The 21,979-nt window shown below is 34.5% G+C and overlaps 2 protein-coding genes across 2 annotated transcripts in view; one reads left to right on the forward strand and one right to left on the reverse strand.

Annotated features, from left to right (window-relative positions):
- The first annotated feature begins 8,484 nt into the window (after positions 1–8,484).
- Positions 8,485–15,535, forward strand: LOC142352984 (neo-calmodulin-like). The gene is made up of 3 exons (XM_075405151.1): positions 8,485–10,314; positions 14,410–14,559; positions 15,215–15,535. The coding sequence occupies exons 1-3, from the start codon at positions 9,943–9,945 to the stop codon at positions 15,455–15,457; spliced, it is 765 nt and encodes a 254-aa protein (XP_075261266.1). The 5' UTR covers positions 8,485–9,942; the 3' UTR covers positions 15,458–15,535.
- A 735-nt stretch (positions 15,536–16,270) lies between these two features.
- The window catches only part of LOC142353753 (short transient receptor potential channel 4-like), a 67,074-nt gene continuing 61,365 nt past the window's right edge, over positions 16,271–21,979 (reverse strand). The window contains exons 16-18 of the mRNA XM_075406105.1: positions 20,065–20,253; positions 19,463–19,693; positions 16,271–16,916 (exon numbers count right to left, since the gene is read on the reverse strand). Coding sequence (XP_075262220.1) covers positions 16,749–16,916; positions 19,463–19,693; positions 20,065–20,253 — 588 coding nt within the window. The 3' untranslated portion in view covers positions 16,271–16,748. The remainder of the gene's footprint in view (positions 16,917–19,462; positions 19,694–20,064; positions 20,254–21,979) is intronic.

Genomic DNA, 21,979 nt, shown 5'->3' on the forward strand with positions numbered 1-21,979 from the left:
CAGATTGGATCACATATTTTCAAATTTCACTCTTTTCTTAAATTATTTAAAAAAAGCGGGGATGACTTTTGGGATTAAATTTCCGAGTACGCTGTTGAAAAAAGTTTAGTAAAACAGCCTCAATGTTTGCTAATTTCGCAATTCAAGCTAAAAAAGGAAAATTCTTTTTACTAATTTACTCAATTTTTATGCAGCCTCGGACCGAAATTTACAAAAAGATTTGCACAGTATACGCCAAGAACTTTTTTCATCTCTTATGTTCAGTCAATTGTCGATAATTGAGGAGACAGAGATAATAATTCTAACTTTGTTGATGCAACAGTGGAGCTTATTTCATGCACTATATCTTGACTTTATGTTGACTTGATTTTGTCCTCTACCGCGGCGCAACTACTGATCAAACATTTTTCAAAAATTGGACCGAGAAAAACTCAACGAAACTCACACTTGCAAATTGAACACGCGTCTGCTCTCTGAATTATTGTCATTCTACTTATTTCCCCATTTTCTGATAAAAGCAAAAATATTTTTGCCACTGAGTGAATCATAGATTCAGCTAATCTAATTCGGGACTAAAATTCCACCCAAATCAAAATATGAGTTTTTTAAATGTCATTCGCATCGCGAATACTTCGCATATCGACTATTGAAATTCTCACTCCCAACAAAAGTTTCACCGCTTTTTGGCATATTTGAGCGTATTATAATTTTATTTTCTTGCACTGAAAGTTTACAAAAATTTATCGATTTGTACAGTGTACGCCAAGAAATATTTCCACCTCTTATGTTCAGTCAATTGTAGATACTAGAGGAGACAGAAATATTAATTCTAACTTTGTTGATGCAAAAGTGGAGCATAATTCATGCACTATATCTTGACTTTAGGTTGACTTGATCTTTGTCCTCTCCCGGGTTGAGGTTTTTGGATAAATTTTTTGTAGGAAAGGCGGTGATTGCGGTGAATGCGGTGAAAATAAATATTTCACCGCATTTCAAAGCATTTCTTACAAAAATTAACCACAAAATTTGTCACCTTTCTTACAAGAATTCACCGCATCGACTTTTGTGGCAAATTAATGTAAGAAATGCAGTGAAAGCGGTGAATGCGGTGAAAAAATAGTTCACCACATTTCACCGCATTTCTTACAAAAATTTACCCGAAATTCACCGCATTTCTTACAAAAATTAACCGTTCATGATTTCCAAAGTTTACTGCATCTGATTTAAATTCACAAGAAATTTAAAAGTAAAAAGTGACAATTGGCGCAGTGGATTAAGGTGTTGTAGGCATGCAGGAGGTCAGAGATTCGAAACCGTGTGGGGACGAGTCTCTTTTGTAAGAATACTGAGAACGCGGTGAAAATTAATAATTCACCGCGATTCACCGCATTCACCGCAAAAAGATGTAAGAAATACGCGGTGAAAATTTTTTTTTCACCGCTTTTCACCGCATTTCTTACAAAAATTCACACCCAAACCTCGACCCGGGTTACCGCACCGCAACTACTGATCAAAAATTCTTCAAAAATTGGACCAGGAAAAACTCAACTAAAGTCACACTTGCAAATTGAACACGCGTCTGCTTTTTGAATTATTCTCATTCTGCTTATTTTCCAAACTCCTGGTAATAGCAAAATTCTTTTTCTTCGCTGATTGATTCATAGATTAAGCTAATTTAAGTCAGGAGTAAAATTCCACTCAACTCAGGTTTCTGAGTTTTGTAAGTGTCAATCGCATCGCGTATAATTCGCATATCGACTATTGAAATTCTCACTCCCAACAAAAGTTTCAGCGCATTTCGGCACATTTGAGCGCATTATAATTTAATTTTTTTTGCACTGAAGTGAATTAAAATACAGCAATTTTCTGCACAATTCTTTCATAATTTTTGGAAAATTTCTTAATCCGGGTGGTACTAGCAACTGGGTTACAACTGATTCATCTGAAGAATTGTGAACAGACAAATTTTCAACAACAATCTTTCTGTGGGTCAATTCCGCGATATTTTATTTTTTTCCGCAACAACCCAAATGTACATGTATGAGCATCTGCAAAAAATTATCGAAAATATAAGCGGTCCCGCACCGAGCCCCCAGAGCCCATCAGGCCTGATTCAGAGATTTTCCAGAGGCCAAGTCTTGGCAGAGAGATGCCAAGACTTGGGTAGCGGAGCCAAGACTTGAGACATCTCTGGGCAGAGAGAGGCCAAGACTTGGGTTTTTCTGGGCAGCGCAGACCCCAAGTCCTGGGTTTCTCTGAGCAGAGTTAAGGTTGACATCATGAGTATTCGAAGTTTTTATTTAATGAGGGCAACTCTTTTTATAAATTTGGCGCCCTATTATACGTTTTCTGTCAAAATTTGGCGCCCAATTATACGTTTTCCTCTCTGGGCAGAGAAAATCCAGGTCTTAGAATCGGTCAAGGAGTTGTTCAAATCCATTGTTACTACGAATCAAAGTTCCCCTATATCACTTGGATTCAAGACAAAAAGTATTTTTGACCTAGCTTGCTTAGGAAAAAAGTTAGATTTTCAAACGGTTTTTTCGTTGTTTTGCAAAATGTATTTTTAAAATATATTTTTTTCAAGCTAGTCAAGGAGTTGTTCAAATCTATTGTTAGTATGAATCAAAGTTCCCCTATATCACTGGGATTCAAGACAAAAAGAATTCTTGACCTAGCTTGCTTAGGAAAAAAGTTAGATTTTCAAACGGTTTTTTCGTTGTTTTGCAAAATGTATTTTTAAAATATATTTTTTTCAAGCTAGTCAAGGAGTTGTTCAAATCTATTGTTACTACGAATCAAAGTTCCCCTATATCACTGGGATTCAAGACAGAAAGAATTCTTGACCTAGCTTGCTTAGGAAAAAAGTTAGATGTTCAAACGGTTTTTTCGTTGTTTTGCAAAATGTATTTTTAAAATATATTTTTTGAGCTAGTCAAGGAGTTGTTCAAATCTATTGTTACTACGAATCAAAGTTCCCCTATATCAATGGGATTCAAGATAAAAAGAATTCTTGACCTAGCTTGCTTAGGAAAAAAGTTAGATTTTCAAACGGTTTTTCGTTGTTTTTGCAAAATGTATTTTTAAAATATAAATATTTTTTAAGCTAGTCAAGGAGTTGTTCAAATCTATTGTTACTACGAATCAAAGTTCCCCTATATCACTGGGATCCAAGTCAAAAAGAATTTTTGACCTAGCTTGCTTAGGAGAAAAGTTAGATTTTCAAAAGATTTGTTCGTTGTTTTTTAAAATGTTTTTTTTAAAATATATTTTTTTTCAAGCTAGTCAAGGAGTGGTTCATATCGAGCGTTACTACAAATCGAAGTTCCCCTATATCCATAAAATCCAACTCATTTTTTTTTGCTTTAGCATGTTGTTTTATATATATATATATATATATATATATATATATATATATATATATATATATATATATATATGTAATGTTCGGTATTGTATTGGTTTTTTTAGCTATAGTTTTTCCTTTCTCTTCAACAGTGAGTATTGAATTTGTATTTTTAAGGACCTCTTTGGCCTTGAAAAGGTGACCATACCTTACCAAGAGCCACGAACATAGTTTAAATAGCATTCATAATCATATTTGGTGCTTTATTTGTACATAAGGGTACTCAAACTTATGTTAAAAGTGCCCATGAACCTAGAAAATGCACCATTCTAACCCTCTGTCCAGAACAAATAAAGTCTTGGATCCTTTCTGCCAAGAGAAATCCCAAGTCTTGTGTCTTGCCTGCCAAGAGGTCACCAAGTCTTGGTTGAACTCTGCACAGAGTGACCCAAGACTTGGACCTTCTCTTGGCAGAGAGACCCAAGACTTGGGATTTCTCTGGGCAGAGACCCCCAAGTCTTGATTTTTCTCTGTCAATATAAACCTCAGAGATCGACTCTGGAGTGTTCTCTTAGCAGCCTTGTATTTGACATGATCAGACTCTGAATCAGGCCTGGGACCTTGTCTGATTTTTTTTCTGAATCAGGCCTGATGGTCTCTGGAGGCTCAGTACGTGGTAAAACTTTATTTCCTCCACTTACAAGAAAACAATATTCGTCCAATAATCGGTACCAAAAACCACGCGCGACCAACAGATGTATGTTATACGAAACATGTGAGCCCCCTAAAAAGATTTCAGCTCAATTTCAATTTTGATGCTGGACCGTCTGTGTAGTCAAAATCAACCGCGCTCCCCCCCCCCCCCCACTGTAAAACTTTTAAAATCTTGTTTTCACATTTCTAAGACAATGGAGTTATATAAGTTCAGAGTGTTCATCGTAAAATTCTGTAAAATTTTTGCAGTGAAAAAAAAGGAATTTTTCGCCCTATACTTTTTTTGTTAACAATCGGAACCACCTCTCCTAAATCCATCAGAAATCCAGTTGGAAAATTCAAAAATTTCTTGTGATTGCTTCTTAATTTAAGATCAAAATTGAACGAAATCAACCATCGATTAGAATCAGACAGATTTTGATGCGATGACAGAGATGTATTTTATAAGACAAGGCCGAACAAACAATGGAATCATGCAAGCGTAATATTCGAATGGTCGGAGAGATTCGAACCGTATTTTACGACACAATTTATTACTTCAAATACAATATTATTCTTTGTCATTAAAACCGGATTGTTTGTAATTAAAATTATTTTTGAAACATTTGATGTTAGTCTTTAACCAATTTTAACATAACACCGTTGAGCAGTTCTATAAACTTATTAATATGCTCAATTCAATTTTAGAAATCCCAAATTCATTAACTTTAAATGTTATCTGTTCTGTATTTTTTTTCAGTTATTTTCGATATATTTAAAGTACGGCAGTCGTAACTGGAGTCCAAAGGAAAAACTATAAACTATATCATATGGTTATCTTGCAAGATCTTGTACGACAATGGCTTTTTTGCATAATGAATGGAAACCTTGCAAGATTCTTGCAATTTCGTTCCGGTCTAGCTCTGCTATCATTGGCAGTTATAGACGCAGCATCTTTCATTTAGCGCTGATATATCCCCAAAATAGGCTTCCCTGTGTCTTAAGAATTTATTCGAAGCAATATCGTATTTTATTTTGCGCAGAAAAATAATATTAATGCTATATTGGCCACCATAATTTTCCACCATAAGGAAGAAATATAATAATAAACAATGTTCTCGACGCCGAATTCTTATCCCGTTCGATCATATTCCATTTATTTTTTGCAAGACAATTGGTTATCGAGTAAAAAATTTTCCAATTTGAAATCGAATGGTTATAGATTTTGCAAAATGCTGGAATCACATTGACTCGAAGTCGACCGAGGAATTTCCTTTTTTTCGTGAAATTATCAACTTTTTGAACGTTTTTTGAAGTTTTGGCCCCAATTAAGATTAAACTCGGATCTTTTCAACAATTGCCCCCCCTTTGGTGCCTAGTAGAGAATCGCCACCCTTTCTGTGCTATACTGCACCACATTTTTACTTGGCCTACAGTATAGATAGCCGAATATTAGTTAAAGCTCAAATGCGGACCGCTGTTCAAGGCCATGCCTCACATTCGCTGTGAGATGTAATCCGGAAATCGCGGGTCGGTTATCGTGGCGACGCAGCGACGCGTGCGAAGCCCATTCACCGACCCGCCAGTCGAAAATTCTTTTCGCTTCGTACTCTGGTTCGGCTAGTTGCCATACCACGGTGTAATTTATTCTATTCTATTTAACATAGTATGCGCATACGTGGAAAGTTATTGGTCGCCTGTGATTTATTAATAACTCGCTAGCTTAATTTCTATTCAGGGGGGCAAAAGGGGGGGCAGCTGTTGAAAAGATCCTCAAACTCACCTCTTGTCAAATTTTCCAACTTTCCAAATTTTCTTTCCAAATGTTTGCTCTACGAAAGTTATAGTATGATTGAACGGGAGAATTTGTTGTAAAAGAATTCTGAGGCTCAAATTGTTACAAAAGGTATTGTCCCCAGACTTGTTTCACCTTCCGGGGAAAAGTTGTTGTTGTTCAGTTTTGTCAGTTCAAGGGGTCCTATACGTTCTTTCAACGGCCAGTTTTGTTCTTGAAAAGATTTTAGCAACCCGATTTTAGAAAGATCTTTAGCAAACTAACACAATTTATCCTATCAATTTTTGCTTTTTAAAATTTGGTCTTTGCCTCTCATTTACGGCTCAAATATGACTTTCGTTAGATGTCTTACTATCTCGTTCTCTTGTGTAATCACTAAAAATTATTGGGTGACCCTAATTTTGCTCTATTTGCTACATTTGCATTCAGACTAATTTTTCACTCTTTGGTTTGTTTTGATCAATTGGTCTGCTGCCAAGGTCACGGGTTTTGAGGTTCTGGTTTTTTTTCGAAGCCAATTGATTAAGATGTCTAATGTCGGTTCATGCTTCCTAATTTTTCGTATAAACCGAACTGAGGAGTTCAGTGTTTGATGCAATTGCGCTCAAAATAGGTCACAAAGCAGTATTAGAATTTCCAAAGCCGTAAAGAATCCGTAAACTTTTGAATCATTCTACTACTGACTTCTCGGTTCAATTTACAAAGCTTGATCATTCTAAAACAGAAAAAGAAATTTGGTAGTAGTGATTTTTTTGGTGAGAAAATCATCATTTTGTCGACTTTAAGTGCTCATTTTGGCCATACTAACTTTTAAATAAACTAAATGGATGTTTTCAGAGCGAAATTTGATGACGATTAAGTATCGTTCAATGTGTTCTTCAAACCTTTTCTCAACTACATCTAATCTACACCGAAGTTTTACAAAGAACACCTTTGCGCCCCTGGAACCGTCATGCAATGTTTTTTCATATTTTTTATACGAATCCATTCAAAAACAATTTGATGAAAAAACATAGAGTTACCATCTATGGATTGTTTATAACCACGAGAAACCCAATCTTAAAAAATTGAAAGTAATGCAATCACCATTTAAAGATAATTCACTGCCATACAACTGTCATGGACTTTACAACCGTGATAAAACGAATGTGTATTTAGTGTACGGATAATTGATAACCATACAATTATCATATACGTAAAATTGGTCAAGTTGAATAGAACTTGCAAGATTTTGGGCCTTGGGTCGTTTCAATTAAAGCCCTGAAAAACAAAAATTTTCCGAACCAATTTATTCATTGGACATAATTTGCGGTCTTCGAAAACAGCAATTCTGTCGAATAACATTGTCGCATTCTATTGGCATGGATTGACTTTTTTTTCAAATTCTCATTTTCCTTCGAAATCCGTTGTTTTTATTTTTTTAAATGGTCAACACAATGTGGGATTTAGTGAATAAGGTTATTCATTGTCTTCTAAACTGTGTTAACCTCAAGCTAAATCATTTATTTCACAACAAAATGCAACAATTCTTTTGTTCGTCTGTTCACTGTTTGATTTCACGCTCTATTGCTTCAGTTCACGCCTGATGCACAAGAAAAAATCACCCTTTGTTTCCGTTTTTCTTCACCTTTTGTCTGCAAAAAGTCACCCTCGGACCTCAAGTGAGGATATTTTCCCTCTTTCCGTACCTCCTACAGACCTTTGGGCTAAAATAGTGCTAGTTTTGTTCTGTTCTACTCTCGAAAAGGGGAAACCTGAATTTGTTGAATTTAACGCGCTTTCTCCAGCCTTTTTCCATCTCTGTGAAAATTAGCATTTACCATTTTCCCGTTATTGTCTGTGAAACGAATTGCCACTAAGCCGAAATTAGAATAACTTGCTTCGAATAATTTTTAAATTTCTTGATTCTTAAAATTGCCTTTTAAAACTCTTGAAGTAAGAATTATAGAAGAAGAGAACGCAGCAGAAATTACAGGATAATATTTTTAGATTTTAGCAATTTTCACAGACGTCAAAAAATTCTGAAGTTATTAAAAGTAGAAACGAAAGAATAAAAAAATAAACAAGACCCTGCAAAATTGTTGAAAATCTGAAGTTCAAATTTTTAATTAATTATATTCTATACTGATTTTTGTCTCAAGGTTTAAATTAGAATACACTAACATTTGTGTACACGGTTGAAAAACAGAGAAACAAAAAGTTGAAGTGAAAAATTTAATCGACTTTATGTTAATTGTCTGCACAATTTCGGATGTAAGTATTTAAAAGGTGGGTCCATTTTCCCCAAAATTTTAATTAGAAATAGTGCCCAAAATATGAGACGGTCTATTGGCTTGCAGACACCATATTTCTGATATTTTCTTCCAATTAAAAGCGCTAATTTGAAGCTATTTTCAATATAAATTTCCCTCTCGTAAAAGCACGTTGTTACTTCCTGTCTCGTAAATTTCCCTTTGGATAGTCACGGATGTGTTAATCGATTGAAATTGTATGGGAACAAAAATACGAAAAATTAACTTCTAAACTCAATCTCTTTTCTGCTTGTTGGACAAACTATGTCTAAAGGCCGTGGATTAAAATCAAGTTGCCTGTGAAATTTTATATCAAATTTTTTTTTTACTTCATTCTGAAAATAGAATTGTAAGTTGAACTGTAGAATTATCAGTATATTTTGATAAAGCGGATAAAGTAGCAAAATATTGAATATTAAGTTAATTTTTATGGAAAAAAGTAACTAAATAAAGTGACCGCTTAAAATATTCCGCTATATTTAGCTTTGATATTTCCATCAAATGCTTTCCTTTATATGATGACAAAAATTACTGCTGTTTGTAATGAATTGCTGAATTAGAAACTACTCACATTCTTCGAATAACATTTTTTTGCATCTCTTTGACTTTATTGAAAGTTGTCTTTTTCTGATGAGAATAACTTATTCTGCTTAAAGAGAGGCCATTCGTATCATATGCACTCACTCCATCAAAAGTTGATGTTTAATCTCAAACTTTATCATAGTGCATTAGATGTGTTTACTTTTATCATATCTTTCGTTTCATTATTCAAATTTATTTCATCAGATGCAAATTCCGAAATATTCATTAATTTTTTATTATTATACGCAATTACGTACCATCAACTCAGCCTGCTCTGAACAGTAGTTCTATTTAGCGACATTTAAAATTTCATACATACAAACAACTAAATCGATTTATCGATGAACAATTGTAGCAGAAACTGTTTCTGTTGTTGATGTTGATTTAATGACTTATGTTGTTTTCCAAGAAGAATTTGCGTCATATCAATTGCGTTATTCGTTCTTGTTTATTTGTTGTTTTTTTCCATTTTCTATGAAGTTGTCTGATCGCTTCAAGGTTTTCAACAACCACAAAAATTTGTAGTTATTATTTTCAGCCTAATATTTATGCAAATATTGAAGAGAAACCGATCTACGTTTAGACTTAATACTTTTATGGTCTATTGTGTAAATTAGAAATGCAGATTTTGTTCAAACTCCAATGTTACAAATTTATTTCCATTTGTTCCCTTTATTCTTAATGCAAATTAGAAATGTGCGTCGCAACTTTCTCGTGTAAACTTGCTTACGCATATCATTTGAACACGCCTTAATTATTTTAGATATTCTTTGAAAATACCGTCTACTTTGACGCCAGCAAACTTGTTTTCTTCTATTTTTCCATTCGTTCTAAGGGAAATGTTTTGAATTCTGGTGCCGTAATATCATTTCATAACAGCAGAGGTTTAATTGTTTTGTAGAACAATTTGAATTGGAATTGAGACGGAACTATCCAGCTTTGTTTGTCGACTTTCTTTTCTATCCTTATTTTTCCATAATTTTGGCTTTCAAAATCTGTAAACGACCCTGCTTCATTTCTATCAAAAAACTATTTTGCCGTATAGCGGAAATTATAGTTTTGTTTAGTTGTTATCATCCGTCAACATAAACTCGACAAAAAACTTTTTTTACCAATTAAAATCTCCAAATTTATAACGCTAAGCCACTGGAAATTTTAAGTGTTACGCTGACTCAGTAACCTAAAACAGGGTATCTATATCCAGTAATAATAATAATTTGACAGTTTTGAGAATTATGGTCCTGGAAAAGCACAGCTCCGCGTCCAATCACACTTCGCATACGAATAACCTCGAACCACCCACACCCACCGACTTAAACAACGACAAACACCGAACTAACACGACAAACACTACGACTTCTAATTCGGTTATGGGTCAAAACTCAACCACTTCAGCTCAGCCGAGTGTCTCAAGTGACTTTGTGTTTGATGAAAGTTTGTTCACAGCGGCCTTCAAACTGTTCGATGAGAAGAAAATTGGACGAATTTACAAAAGTGATCTGATAAAGGTGTTGAGAGCTGCAGGTCACAATCCTTCAGAGAAAGAGATAGAAGAGATTCATCAAAGTCATCACATCAAAGAAGGAGACATGATACAGTTGGAAAAGGTAAACAAATATCTAAACACAAACCAACAACAACAACAACAACAACAACAAGGCTCTCATGTTCTCTGCGTGTCACAGAATGTTCCCACATTCAAATTAGACACCATTCGAGGTATCGCTACATGGCAATTTTTATCTCAAATTCCAAAAATAGAGTACCATAAATTTCGAAAGATTTTTTTTTATTTCAATCTAATTTCTATAATAGCGATCATAAAAGGTACCAACATAACCAAGTCAGAATTCTTTTTCTTTGTTCCGTTGACGAGTTTTGTGTCCTTCATCAGTTGATTCTGTCTTCCTTTGTAATTTTGAAGCTATTGAATATTTTAACAGTCCATGGGATCCAATTTTTTTCATTAAAGACCAAGTCAAACATAATTGTCTGGATATTTTGCACTTTTGTCTAGCTTTAATCATTTTAGAGTCCATCATTTAGAAAAACAGCTAACGTAGCCTTCAAAAATTCGATAGTTTGAAAAAAAAAACAAAATCTTATTCCTGCATCTTGATAAACAAATATCAACCCAAACAACAGGAACGAGAGACCGCTGAGAAAATGTTTTGAGTCACCATGCTTACAGTGAAATCTGTAGTATCTCAAAATACAACCTTACTGCAAACTGGGGCAATTGTTAGATCATTATCATTTGTCTCATATTGAGTAGATTAAGTGAATTACTTGAACAGAGAAGTCATTATATTTTGCAAAGATGGCGAAATTGTGAAAAACGAAATTAATATCTGGTTGACGTCAGAAAAAAGATGACATGACAAATCAAATCCCAGTTATTAAATTTGACCAAATCTTGGACTTTATTAGGATCTTTTCAACAATTGCCCCCCCTTTGGTACCTAGTAGAGAATCGCCTCCCCTTTTGTGCTATACTTTACCACAATATTACTTGGCCTACACTTTAGATAGCCGAATATTAGTTTAAGCGCAATTGCGGACCGCTGTTCATGGCCATGCCTCTCATGCGCTGTGGGATGTAATCCGGAAATCATGGGTCGGTTATCGCGGCGAAGCCGCGACGCGCGCGAAGCGCGCCCACCGACCCGCCAGTCGGAAATTCTTTTCGCTTTGTATTCCGGTTCGGCTAATTGCTATACCGCGGTGTATTTTATTCTATTCAATTTAATAGTATGTGCATGCTTGCAAAGTTATTAGTCGTCTCTGATTGGTTAATAAATAGCTCGCTTAAATTCTATTCAAGAATAGCCCCCCCTTTTGCAAAAGGGGGGGCAATTGTTGAAAAGATCCCTTTATTACGTAATAGAAAGTAATTTTGAAACAAATGACATAAAGAATAAAGTCTGCCATTACTAGCGTCTACCGGTACCAAACAAAAACTAGTTACAATGAATGTGGCTCACACTTCCCACAGTATTTTTACGCCCGATGTAGAAACCACTTAAATTACGTGTAAGTAGTTTCTACTCGGCAAATAAATAGCCTAACTTGGAAAATACGTCCACAGAAATGTGATTATAGTTACGTGTGGTGGTAAGGGCAGTTCACAAAATTTCAATCCATTTACGATTAGTTCTTCAAGATTAATTAAATGAGGGGTTATACAATTAGTCTGCCGCACAATTCTTAAAAAGTGTTTTGCGGAGGAAAGTAGATTCCACTTTTCAAATTCGGGTTTAAAAAGTGAAAAAAACTGACTCACATTTTGTTTTAAAGAAACGAATTTTTATCTTCGAAGTTTTTAAGTACCTTTCACACGTACAGTATATTAAGATAAGAAAAGTAAAGTGAGTGCAAAAAAAGTAAATTGAATAGCAAAATTTGGTGATGGTAGACGCTTTTAATGGCTTTTGAGCTGCAGTGTTGTCCAAGTTATATGAAAAATGCGTTTTTGAAACTTATCATTCTAAGTATTCTTGAAGAATTGAATGGACTGCCTGATCTTAAACCAAGTAAAAACACAGTTTCTGTGTGAACCCCAAATGGGAGCAAGAATACCTTGCTCGATAAGGTTCATCAAAAACGGTTAGGAAATTTACTAAAAGCCTTAATTGCCTTTTGAACGCGCTCAACAGATCAGAATTATGTCCAGCAAAAACACACTAACAATTGTTATGGTGAAAAATTGAAACGAGCAAAAAGTGCGACAAAAATTAGGAATAAAACTCAAAACTAGCAATATTTCTCGAGCTTACAAGGCATCCCAACTTTAAAAAATTAAATACTTACAAGCAGTTTCATAACGAGGGCTATAAGCTCGGAGTAAATTTGAACAGTAACAACATTTTTATAACAGAAAGGCAAATAATATGCAGCACCGGAAGCTTTCAAAAATCGTATTTTTTAAAAAAAATTATATCCAATAGATACTTTTTTTTAAAGTAAAGGTGTCAAAATTATTGAAAACCAGTGACTAATACTGAGAATTTTTAAAATTCTAATTCATTGCCTTTTGATATGAATTATTGCAGTTTCAATAATGGGGCAGTGAAAAAATGAAGAGCAACAGATCAGGTCAGAATTATAAATTGGAGTCAAATTAATTAGAGCATTATTAAGAGCAATAAATGAAAACCCTTGATTAAAATATTAGAATTAACTATATCTCATCTCAAAGCAAATGCAGATAAATTACTCGCTAAAAATCAAGGTTAGTAATGATACTCAGATGATGATCTAGAAGTTTCTAAGAAGAGCAGTACTGAAAAATTGTCACAGTTTATTGCAAAACTAATGGTGTTCAAGTTTTTAAAACCGTTGACTTCTTATTGAGTTATAAGCATTGAGAACCATGACAATTTTAGAAAAATTTGAGTTTAAACATCACCACAACTTTTGGATTATATACCTCTAAAAGCTTTTGCTAAATAATCGAATAGTGAATTATGAATAAACAGTAAAAAAAGATGTTGATATACCACCAGTGAATCAATTTCTATAAATCATTTTAAAAGTACACAGGAGGGTATTAGTCCACGAAGCCAATAGTTTGTTTGTATCATTACTGGTTTGGTCTGCATTTGACGTATTACTCGCTAAAATCCTATATTACCTACCCATTACTAGCCCTACGACACAGAATTCTGGAAAATTGAACAAAAATAGTCAATTTGGCAAAAATATTCAATCTATTTTCTTTTTAATTTTGACGCTGCAAAAAGAACGTTTAGAACTAACAATTCATAATGAACTGTCATTCGTTAGTCTAGTTTGTCCATGGACCAAGCTATAACACAAAAAAACTTGATATTTTTAAATTTCAAAATTACATATGAGCTACAATTATATCTTTTGCGATTTTTCTCAAAATTTCTCGAAGGTTTAACTGACTAAAAAATCTCTTTTGATGCTAGTCTGAGTTCTCAAATTCTGAATACGAAACGTACAGAAGAAGAGATAAAAGTATGGAGAAGTTGTTCAGAATAGAAGCTAAAAACAGGGTTAACAATTATCTGGCAACAGGCATACAGATAATATTGGACAGATAACGTTTTGACGGTTCTGCAATGACCTCAAAAAGCCATGATTTTTCTTAAATAATTGAAATAAAGGCAAATTTTTTTAAAAAAATTTTAGGCTGAAATTTCATCAATTCAACATTTAGGCCTAAATTTTGTTCAAAATGATTTTCCAAAAAACTCATTTCGCAAAATTTGTCTGTTTAATTTTATTCTAGACGCAGAGAATTTTAGTATGATAATCACACGCCCGCTTTGAAAGATATCAAAACGTGAAAGTGAGACTGCCATGAAATTCTCACAATTTTTGGTTAATGTTTTTGAACAATAAATCTATATCTAACCAATAGTGTTATATAATAATAATACAGACTTAATTACAGTTAGCTGAGTACAAATTTGAACTTCTTTTCTGTTACCTCGTGGGTACACGTTTCGATTATAACTCTTTAAAATCATTTCGACAATATCAGATCAAATTTATGTCTCTCAGGTTTTTACTGTTTATTTCGTTTTTTTTCCGCATTTACATAAAAAAACTTTTGAAAGAAACATAGAATTTTATTTTAAAATGATGGAAAGTACTTTTCTCATCATATGTTGATTCGCACAGTGTCATGAAAATGTTTGTCCACGTGGTTGGAATGCAAAATGAGTTTTCAGGCGATGAAGATAGCGAAGAGTCGTCCAATAGACAACGTGGACAAAATCATCAGAGCATTTAAGAAGTTCGACAGAGACAGCACTGGCTTCATATCCACAGAGGACATGCGCACTATGATGACGTCAGTGGGGGAGAAACTCACACAACAGGTACAACTATTGTAGATAATTTCATGGGAAATGAAACGAAGGAAATAGTAGGATAGTTTGTTGTTTCTCTGTCAGAAATAATGAAAGGAATCTTTTCTATTATTTTAGTCTTAATCGTCGTTCTCGTTTTGAGTTAAAAATAATTATTTGGCATAAAAATGATTAACAAAATTTGAAGAGAAGATAAAATAGGGATCTTCTACTAAATGGGAAAATTTTTAGTTCATATAAGCATTATAAAGAAGGTAGTCAAGTATTAGAGAAAACAAGTTGTTGCAAAAAAATGTGTCGAGAGAAGATTCTCGAAATGTCCAGTTTTTTTTTTCCGAGCAATATGTGTCAATCTAAATGGACTGACCGATCAGTAATCAGAAATTTCTCGATCAAATGGAACGAGATACCAAAAGAAACCCGGAAAGAAAAAAACAATAGTTAAATTCAAGGAGAAATTAAATAGGAAAATGATCACATTGCATGAACTTGTTCCAATAGACATAAAAAACAAGGTTACGTAACTGCAAGGTTGTAGAAGTTACATTTAGAAAATATACATTTTTAAAAATTGTTTTTTAACCGTAAGTGAGATTAATGACGTTATAGTTGGTAACTTTGTGACATTCTCCGAGTGAGTTCTCAACTGAGTTTTGCATTGCAGGAGGTGGAAGAGTTGGTGGAGTTTGCAGACAAGAACAGAGAGGGAAAAGTGGATTATGAAGAGTTCGCCAGAATGATTGCACCCAGACCTCTCACCTGTCTCAAATTACCCCCTCTGGCTACCCCTCTTGTGCCCAGGACAACGACAGCAACAGTTGCTAATGCTCCTACCACCACACCCCACTCACAAACAAATCATAGCAGCAGTAGTAAACAACACGGTTCCACCTCCACGAACAAGTAAACAAAAAATATGGGAATCTGGGCGGCCTCGCTTTAGCACAGATAATTCATCTAATTTTTTTTGAATCTCTTCCGTTGCCCCCCCCCCCCCGCCGCCCGCAACGGTTTGTGTCCCCCAATTACAAATCAGGTGCCATAACATAATAAAACATGTGAAAGTTAGGCACGCGCTCCAAAGGGTTGCTAATAATATGCACTCACTAACCTAAGATGTGGTTACGGAAAAGATCCAGTTTGTTCTCAAAACTATCTGACTAGAAATGATATCGATTTAGTCAGTACTTCTGTTGTACGCCAGCAGTACTTTTCTCTTTCAAAGTCTAAAAATTTTGCTCTCTAGATTTTAAAGTTGTTGGACAAAAGTGAATGAGATGACGTCATGAGGGACGGTATGATAAATGAAATTAAAGAGGTAATATAAAATATAACATATAAATAAGACGAAGCTTAAAAAGGCACTGTCGGATAGTTTTGTTTTTAATTATTGTGCCATTAAAGTTCTCCTACTACTTTTGATTTTTTTCAAGAAAAACATTGCTTTGAAAGTTTTTCTTCCAGTGAGAGTTTCGGGTCCTTTTCCATTATTAACACCTCTTCCTCGGACCCCCCCCCCCCCCCCCGCCTACACACACGCGCACACACAAACCCACCCCCAGTACATGGTCTCAAACAGAAATGATTATTCCGAGTTTCCAATTGGAGTTTTTGAATAAAAAGGGATGGTCTGAAATATGTGGATGCAATTTTCATGCCTGGAACTTTATTTTTGAAGCACATATTGAAAAGAAAAATGAGCTCTTAACAATTGGGGCTTGTTCTAGCTGTTTCAACAATGAGACTGTTGAATGTTACTTCAAAACTTTTAACTCCAGTACAAATCTTTATTATAGTATTGTATATCAGTTAGAATTCAATTGCTTCAATTTGAGAGATCATTTAAAGCAATTCATTTCGAGCAGTCTTGAAATGTCTTGATTGAAGATAGGAGGAACAAGTTGGTGTATTAAATGAAAAGTTTGGAAAGCTCTTCTTGCCTTGTGAACAAAAGATGGAACTATTGCCACACATAGGCGGAATACGATTAGGACAGTCTATAATTTACAACTTCCACTCTTTTGGTGGAATCTGTTAATCCTAGTTGCTATTCCCACCTCCTAAAAGCTATATATGATAAATAAACCATCATTTATGTAAAATCGACCATTAATTTGTTCACACACACCCACACACACTATGAAAAAAAACAACAATTGGGGGATGATTGGGGGAGGAAATAGTGGATGTGTATATTATTATATATTGAGCATGGGGTCTATGATGCCCCCTGGGTTATTCTCATTCAACAGTCTAGTGAGTACTCTTGAGTTTATCTCCAATACTCCCATCAGATTCTGCATCAGAGCTCTGTCCTGTTGTTGCACGTCCAGGAATTTATCCTCTCGCGAACTGGACTGCGGTTTCTGGAAACAGAGGAATATTATTCAACGGGGCAACTGAATTTCTGCCGGGTGAAATAAATGCAAATTATGGGTTGCAAAGGCAAGCTATGATGAGCATAAATACCCAGGAGTATTACCTCAACTCCATTGAGTCAAAATAAAAAATCACTTGAACTTGAACTTGAAAATTGATTTGTACAATTGTCTCAAACTGATTATAAGAAACTAAATAGGCTTTTAGGAAAGTTTTGACAGAACAAGTCCAGCCACTTTTCGGGAGATATAGTACTTGCAATGATGTAGTACTTGCGATGAAATTTGAGTCCAGCTCAAGTCCACTGTAAGGAATTGGGGTCGAGTCAAATTTTCATGTAAAAATTTATGGGTTGTACACAATTCCAGCCTAAAATGAAAGGCCGCTCCAAAATCCAGCGGTAATATATGGAGTCGAGCATTTCATATTCCTACCTTTTGTCGAATATGGTCTTTTCAAAAGTCGAGATCTAAACTGGAAACATTTGATTATGGTACAGTTTCTTATCACCGATTATCCACAACAGCTACTAGACAGACACATGACTCAATTGTGAGCAGATCAAGTTTCTCGGATAAATTTGTTCAAAACCTTGATATGGCACTGATTTACAAAAATGTTTTCGAAACGTTGATAAGCAACTAGCGCACTTAAAGTGAAACTATTGCGCAAAATTTGAATTAGGGCACTAATGTTTTTAAAAATAGCCGAATAAGTGCAAGTTCAATAAATGTGAATTCGCTTCATAACTTAGAGTTTTGCAAATTTTTTAATATTTCAAAGAATCAAATTACACCATTAATTGTGCGGGTGTTTAGGAAAAACCAATACAGCTCAAAAGTTAAACATAAACTCAGTGGAGTTATTAACCTCTTGTTAGCACGGTTACCAAAAAAATTAAGATAAGTGTAGAGAAAAACCATCTACAAAAAAAAACAAAAATTTCAAAACAGCCACTATTAATTTTCTTTTCACTGGTACTTTTTAGCACTAAACGAGCTCAAAACCCCAGCTCTGAAATAATTAATTTTTGTGCCAATTCGGAGTCATATCTGAATCGTAGTATCTTTAAAGAACTCGATGTTTGTAAATGTCATGTACCGTAATTTTTGAGCTTACTAAAATTGCTCAAATCCGTCAAATCAGGCTAGAATTGGTTCTCTAGCCCCCATAGCCATGTATCAATTCTAAGCTAAAGTTTATCAGTCAGTTTTTTGTTCTTTCTGTCCAGGGCTGACGAGAAATCACAAGCTCGGATAAACTATCATACAACTTTCTTTGTATTCGTACAAGGTTATTTATAGTTCTTAGTCTTCATACTGAGTCAAATATGGTTTTTATGATTTCTCAATAGTCTTACAACAATTATATATGATTTTTTGGAACTCATTACAGGAATCATTGAAATATTAGAAGCTGATAAATTGAATAATCTTCATTTTCAGTGGAAATTTTAAAAATATCTAAAAATTCATACAAGGTCTTATATGACACATAAGACAGTGCGGGGTGCCACAAATTCCCGTATAATGGAGTCAGAGAGCAATCAGTTCTATTATATCCCACAAATGGTCTAATCCTGAATCTTTGGAGGAGCCAAAAGTAGCTTTGGATTCTACACCTAGCTGGAAAATGTTGAAACCAATGAGTTTTTTTAGGCATAAACTGACTTCGTATAATATCAAAACTTTATATATATCATTTTTAGATAGAATTACTCTTATCTTAAGCACCCAGTTTGAGTATTTTGAATATCTGTTTTCATTTTGCTTTTTGCGTGTTTGCATTTTGAATATGTGTTGCATTTAAGTCTTTTGGCAGATCACAAAATGATGCTTTTTTGATGAAAATTAAAAACGCTATAGAAAAATTCACCGGCACCTGGTAATCGTTCTAGGATCCTATACAATTTCTTGGTAATCATAAAAAGATCATGCATGATTTCGTTGGTTTCATAGTAGGATCGCGCTAGGAAATCAAGTATGGACAGTATGAAATAATTTATGCATGAAATCAAAGAAACTTGAAACCGAGAAACCAAAATTTTGACGAATTTCTGGATGGGTTGAAATGTCTTACACAAAATTGTCGCAAGATTTTGATGGAACTTAAAAAAAAATTTGGGTCTACTTTCCGTTCCAATTTTTATTCAATAATACTAAGAATATTCTCTATTGTCACGGTTTTTTATGTACACTCTTTTGCAGTGAATATTCCTTAAACGAATTCGTCAGATTAACAATTATCGCTGGATGAACTGCTCTCAAACGACGGGTTCGGTGGGAGTTCAAATGATTCCTATTTCAGCGCACAAGGAGTTACACTTTCATAGACATTCTTCAAATGATTTAGTTAAAATCTATTTTTCTCAAATAAAATTAAAATTATTCGACTTGAAAGTCAGTTTGAGGGTCTTTAAAGAATACGCGAGTGATTTGACGAGACCACATTCAACAATAGGATTCCTCTATTCGAAAACGATTGAGCTAAGATCTAGTTTTGCAACATGATAATCGATTTCGAAGACTCTAACCGTTGCAGCTTCGTCCTGTCTTATTCTCTCCCTGGCTGAGTTCTTACTCAGAGCATCCAACAACTCGTATCTCAAGGACGAAATGTCATTCTTGAGGTTCTGGATGTCATCCTGAGTCACCATCTGTTCCTCGTCATCTTTTTCCATGTTGCGCAGGTATCTCTCCCTCATTTCCTCCAGCAGACCAGGAAAACGGGCTACTAGCTTTTCACGTTGCTTAATCACTGCTTCCTACAAATAGTGAACGTGTCTGTTTTGAGATGATAACTCGTCGCAAAAACATTGGCATCACTTTTAATGTTTCTACGTTCAATGATTAATGTGATTTAATATAACTTACTAAATTAGTTATGCTCAGTTTACGCGTTCCATTGGCATTTCTGTTAAACAATAAACACAGCTAATATTAAATGTTTTTTTTTCGCATAAAAATTGTACATTTTAACCGATTTACTTTTGGGTATCAATTAGGGTAATAGTTCTATTTTGATTATCTAACTTTTACTTCTGATACTCTTCTGTGGATTTTATAATCAAACGTGGTTGGTTTTTATATTAGAGTTCAAAAACTACCACTTATAATTGTTTTAAAGACACGTTACCTGTTTGGGTTTAGCCCAAATGAGATACTTTTGGTTCTTAGTAGCTCTGTACAAGAATAGAGCACTCCATTTGATGAGTTTCCTGGCAGTGGGCACAATGTTGAAGGGGGGAGGGGCACACTCCTCTGCCTCAATGAAGCGAGAGTAGATCTGAGATCGAACAAACTTCCACTCGATGTCAATGTTAGACTAAAAAGAGAAACTCAACGACTGAACAGATAGATGCTGTTTTCGCATGAAAACTTGTCATAAATGAGGCAAAGCGGTCAAGTTTATCTCGGGCAATGAGAAAAAATGATATGTAAAGAAAAGTCAATAGTTAAAAGCAGCTTGCTGCTCTCATAATCTCAGGGACTGTTTAACTGAATGAAACAAGGAAATTGAACTAAAAATTAGAAAACTTAACTGGTGCCTAGTGCATTTCTTTCATAAATTTCAGGAAGCATTTAATTGTCTGGTTGCACCTCAAAACAGCAGAAACTCAAACTTTTGGTAGTTTTAATTTAAGAGGATTAAGTGATGTTTGATTTAAAAATTGCGAAGCGAGTTTATATCAATAACCAAGCGTTTATTTCAATTTACATGATTGAAAATTTTACATTGTTTTACATTGTTTGAAAATAAAAAAATCTGAAAGTTCAGAAGCTTGTACACAGCGTAATAAGGCAAACAAATTCCATTATATACATCAGATTTTTTGAAAATGTTTTTCTTCATGTTTTTGTTTGTAAAGTTGAGCGAAATTTTCATTCAGAAGGGAAAGAAAGAGGTTTTTATTATTCTACAGACTAGCAACCCTAGTTGAGAAATCTTCGGTTTTTGGGCATAAGAAATTGTTTTTATTGTCACTGTATCAGAGCCAAAAACGACAAAAGCCCTTATGATTTTTTGGCCGGTTTATTGTCGTTTTTGTTCGATGTTTAACATAAGAGAGATTTGGCATTGTCGTTTTTTAAACGTGAGAGAGATTTGGTATTGTCGCTTATTAAAAGTAGGAGAGGTTCGGTATCGTTGAGAGCTATACGGGAAACATTTATATTCTAGGTTTTAAAAGCACATTAGTCCAGCAGACCGAACAGGATATGAAACTACGAGAAATTAGGTCAAAACTCAATGAGTCTGAATTAACGAACAGAATTCTCATCAATGTTCAACAAGTTTGCTGGAATTTTGAATTCAAAAAATACCAGGAAATTTATATTGATTCAATTAGTTTTGTGAACAAGCTAAAGAAGAAATTTTTATTTTGCACATTCTTTCTTCAGAGTTTTTTTAAGAAGTACTTTTGAATTTCCGGATCTTTTCGACAATTACCCCCTCCCACCTAGGTACCTAGTAGAGAATTTCCCCCCTTCTGTGCTATACTTTACCACAATGTTACTTGGCCTACAATTTAGATAGCCGAATATCAGTTGACGCGAAATTGCGGACTGTTGTTCGCGTCTATGCCTCTCATGCGGTGGGATATAATCCGAAAATTTCGGGTCGGATATCGCGGCGAAGCCAGTGGAAAAATCTTTTCGCTTTGTATTTCAATTTGGCTAATTGCCATAGCATGACTTATAATATTCTATTCAGTTTAACATAATAAACGCATGCGTGGAAAAATATTTTTAATCTCTGCTTAAGTTCTATTCAAGATTAGCCCCCCTGTTGCAAGGGGGAATTTTTGAAAAGATTTGATTTACCTGCAAAAAAACGCTTGAGTACATAATAAACATAAAAAACAAATTTTTCTATGGAAAAAACCGACAATTTTTTACGTCGAAAATCGAATACACCGACGATCTCTCACGTTCAAATACCAAACATACCGAATCTTCCAAAAACGATCGTACCGAATCTCTCTTGTTTTCAAAAACAACAATACCGAATTTTCCTTGTGTTCGAAACCAACAATACCGAGCAAATCGAA

Source organism: Convolutriloba macropyga, chromosome 14 (genome assembly GCF_964194025.1).
Source record: "Convolutriloba macropyga chromosome 14, txConMacr16.3, whole genome shotgun sequence".
Lineage (NCBI taxonomy): Eukaryota > Metazoa > Xenacoelomorpha > Acoela > Convolutidae > Convolutriloba > Convolutriloba macropyga.

What these genes read in the sequence shown, in the direction of transcription:
- LOC142352984 (XM_075405151.1), top strand. Translation starts at nt 9,943, where the DNA reads ATGGTCCTGGAAAAGCACAGCTCCGCGTCCAATCACACTTCGCATACG. An exon ending in ACATGATACAGTTGGAAAAG is followed by an intron (nt 10,315 to 14,409) that starts GTAAACAAATAT and finishes ATGAGTTTTCAG; the next exon opens with GCGATGAAGATAGCGAAGAG. An exon ending in GGGAGAAACTCACACAACAG is followed by an intron (nt 14,560 to 15,214) that starts GTACAACTATTG and finishes TTTGCATTGCAG; the next exon opens with GAGGTGGAAGAGTTGGTGGA.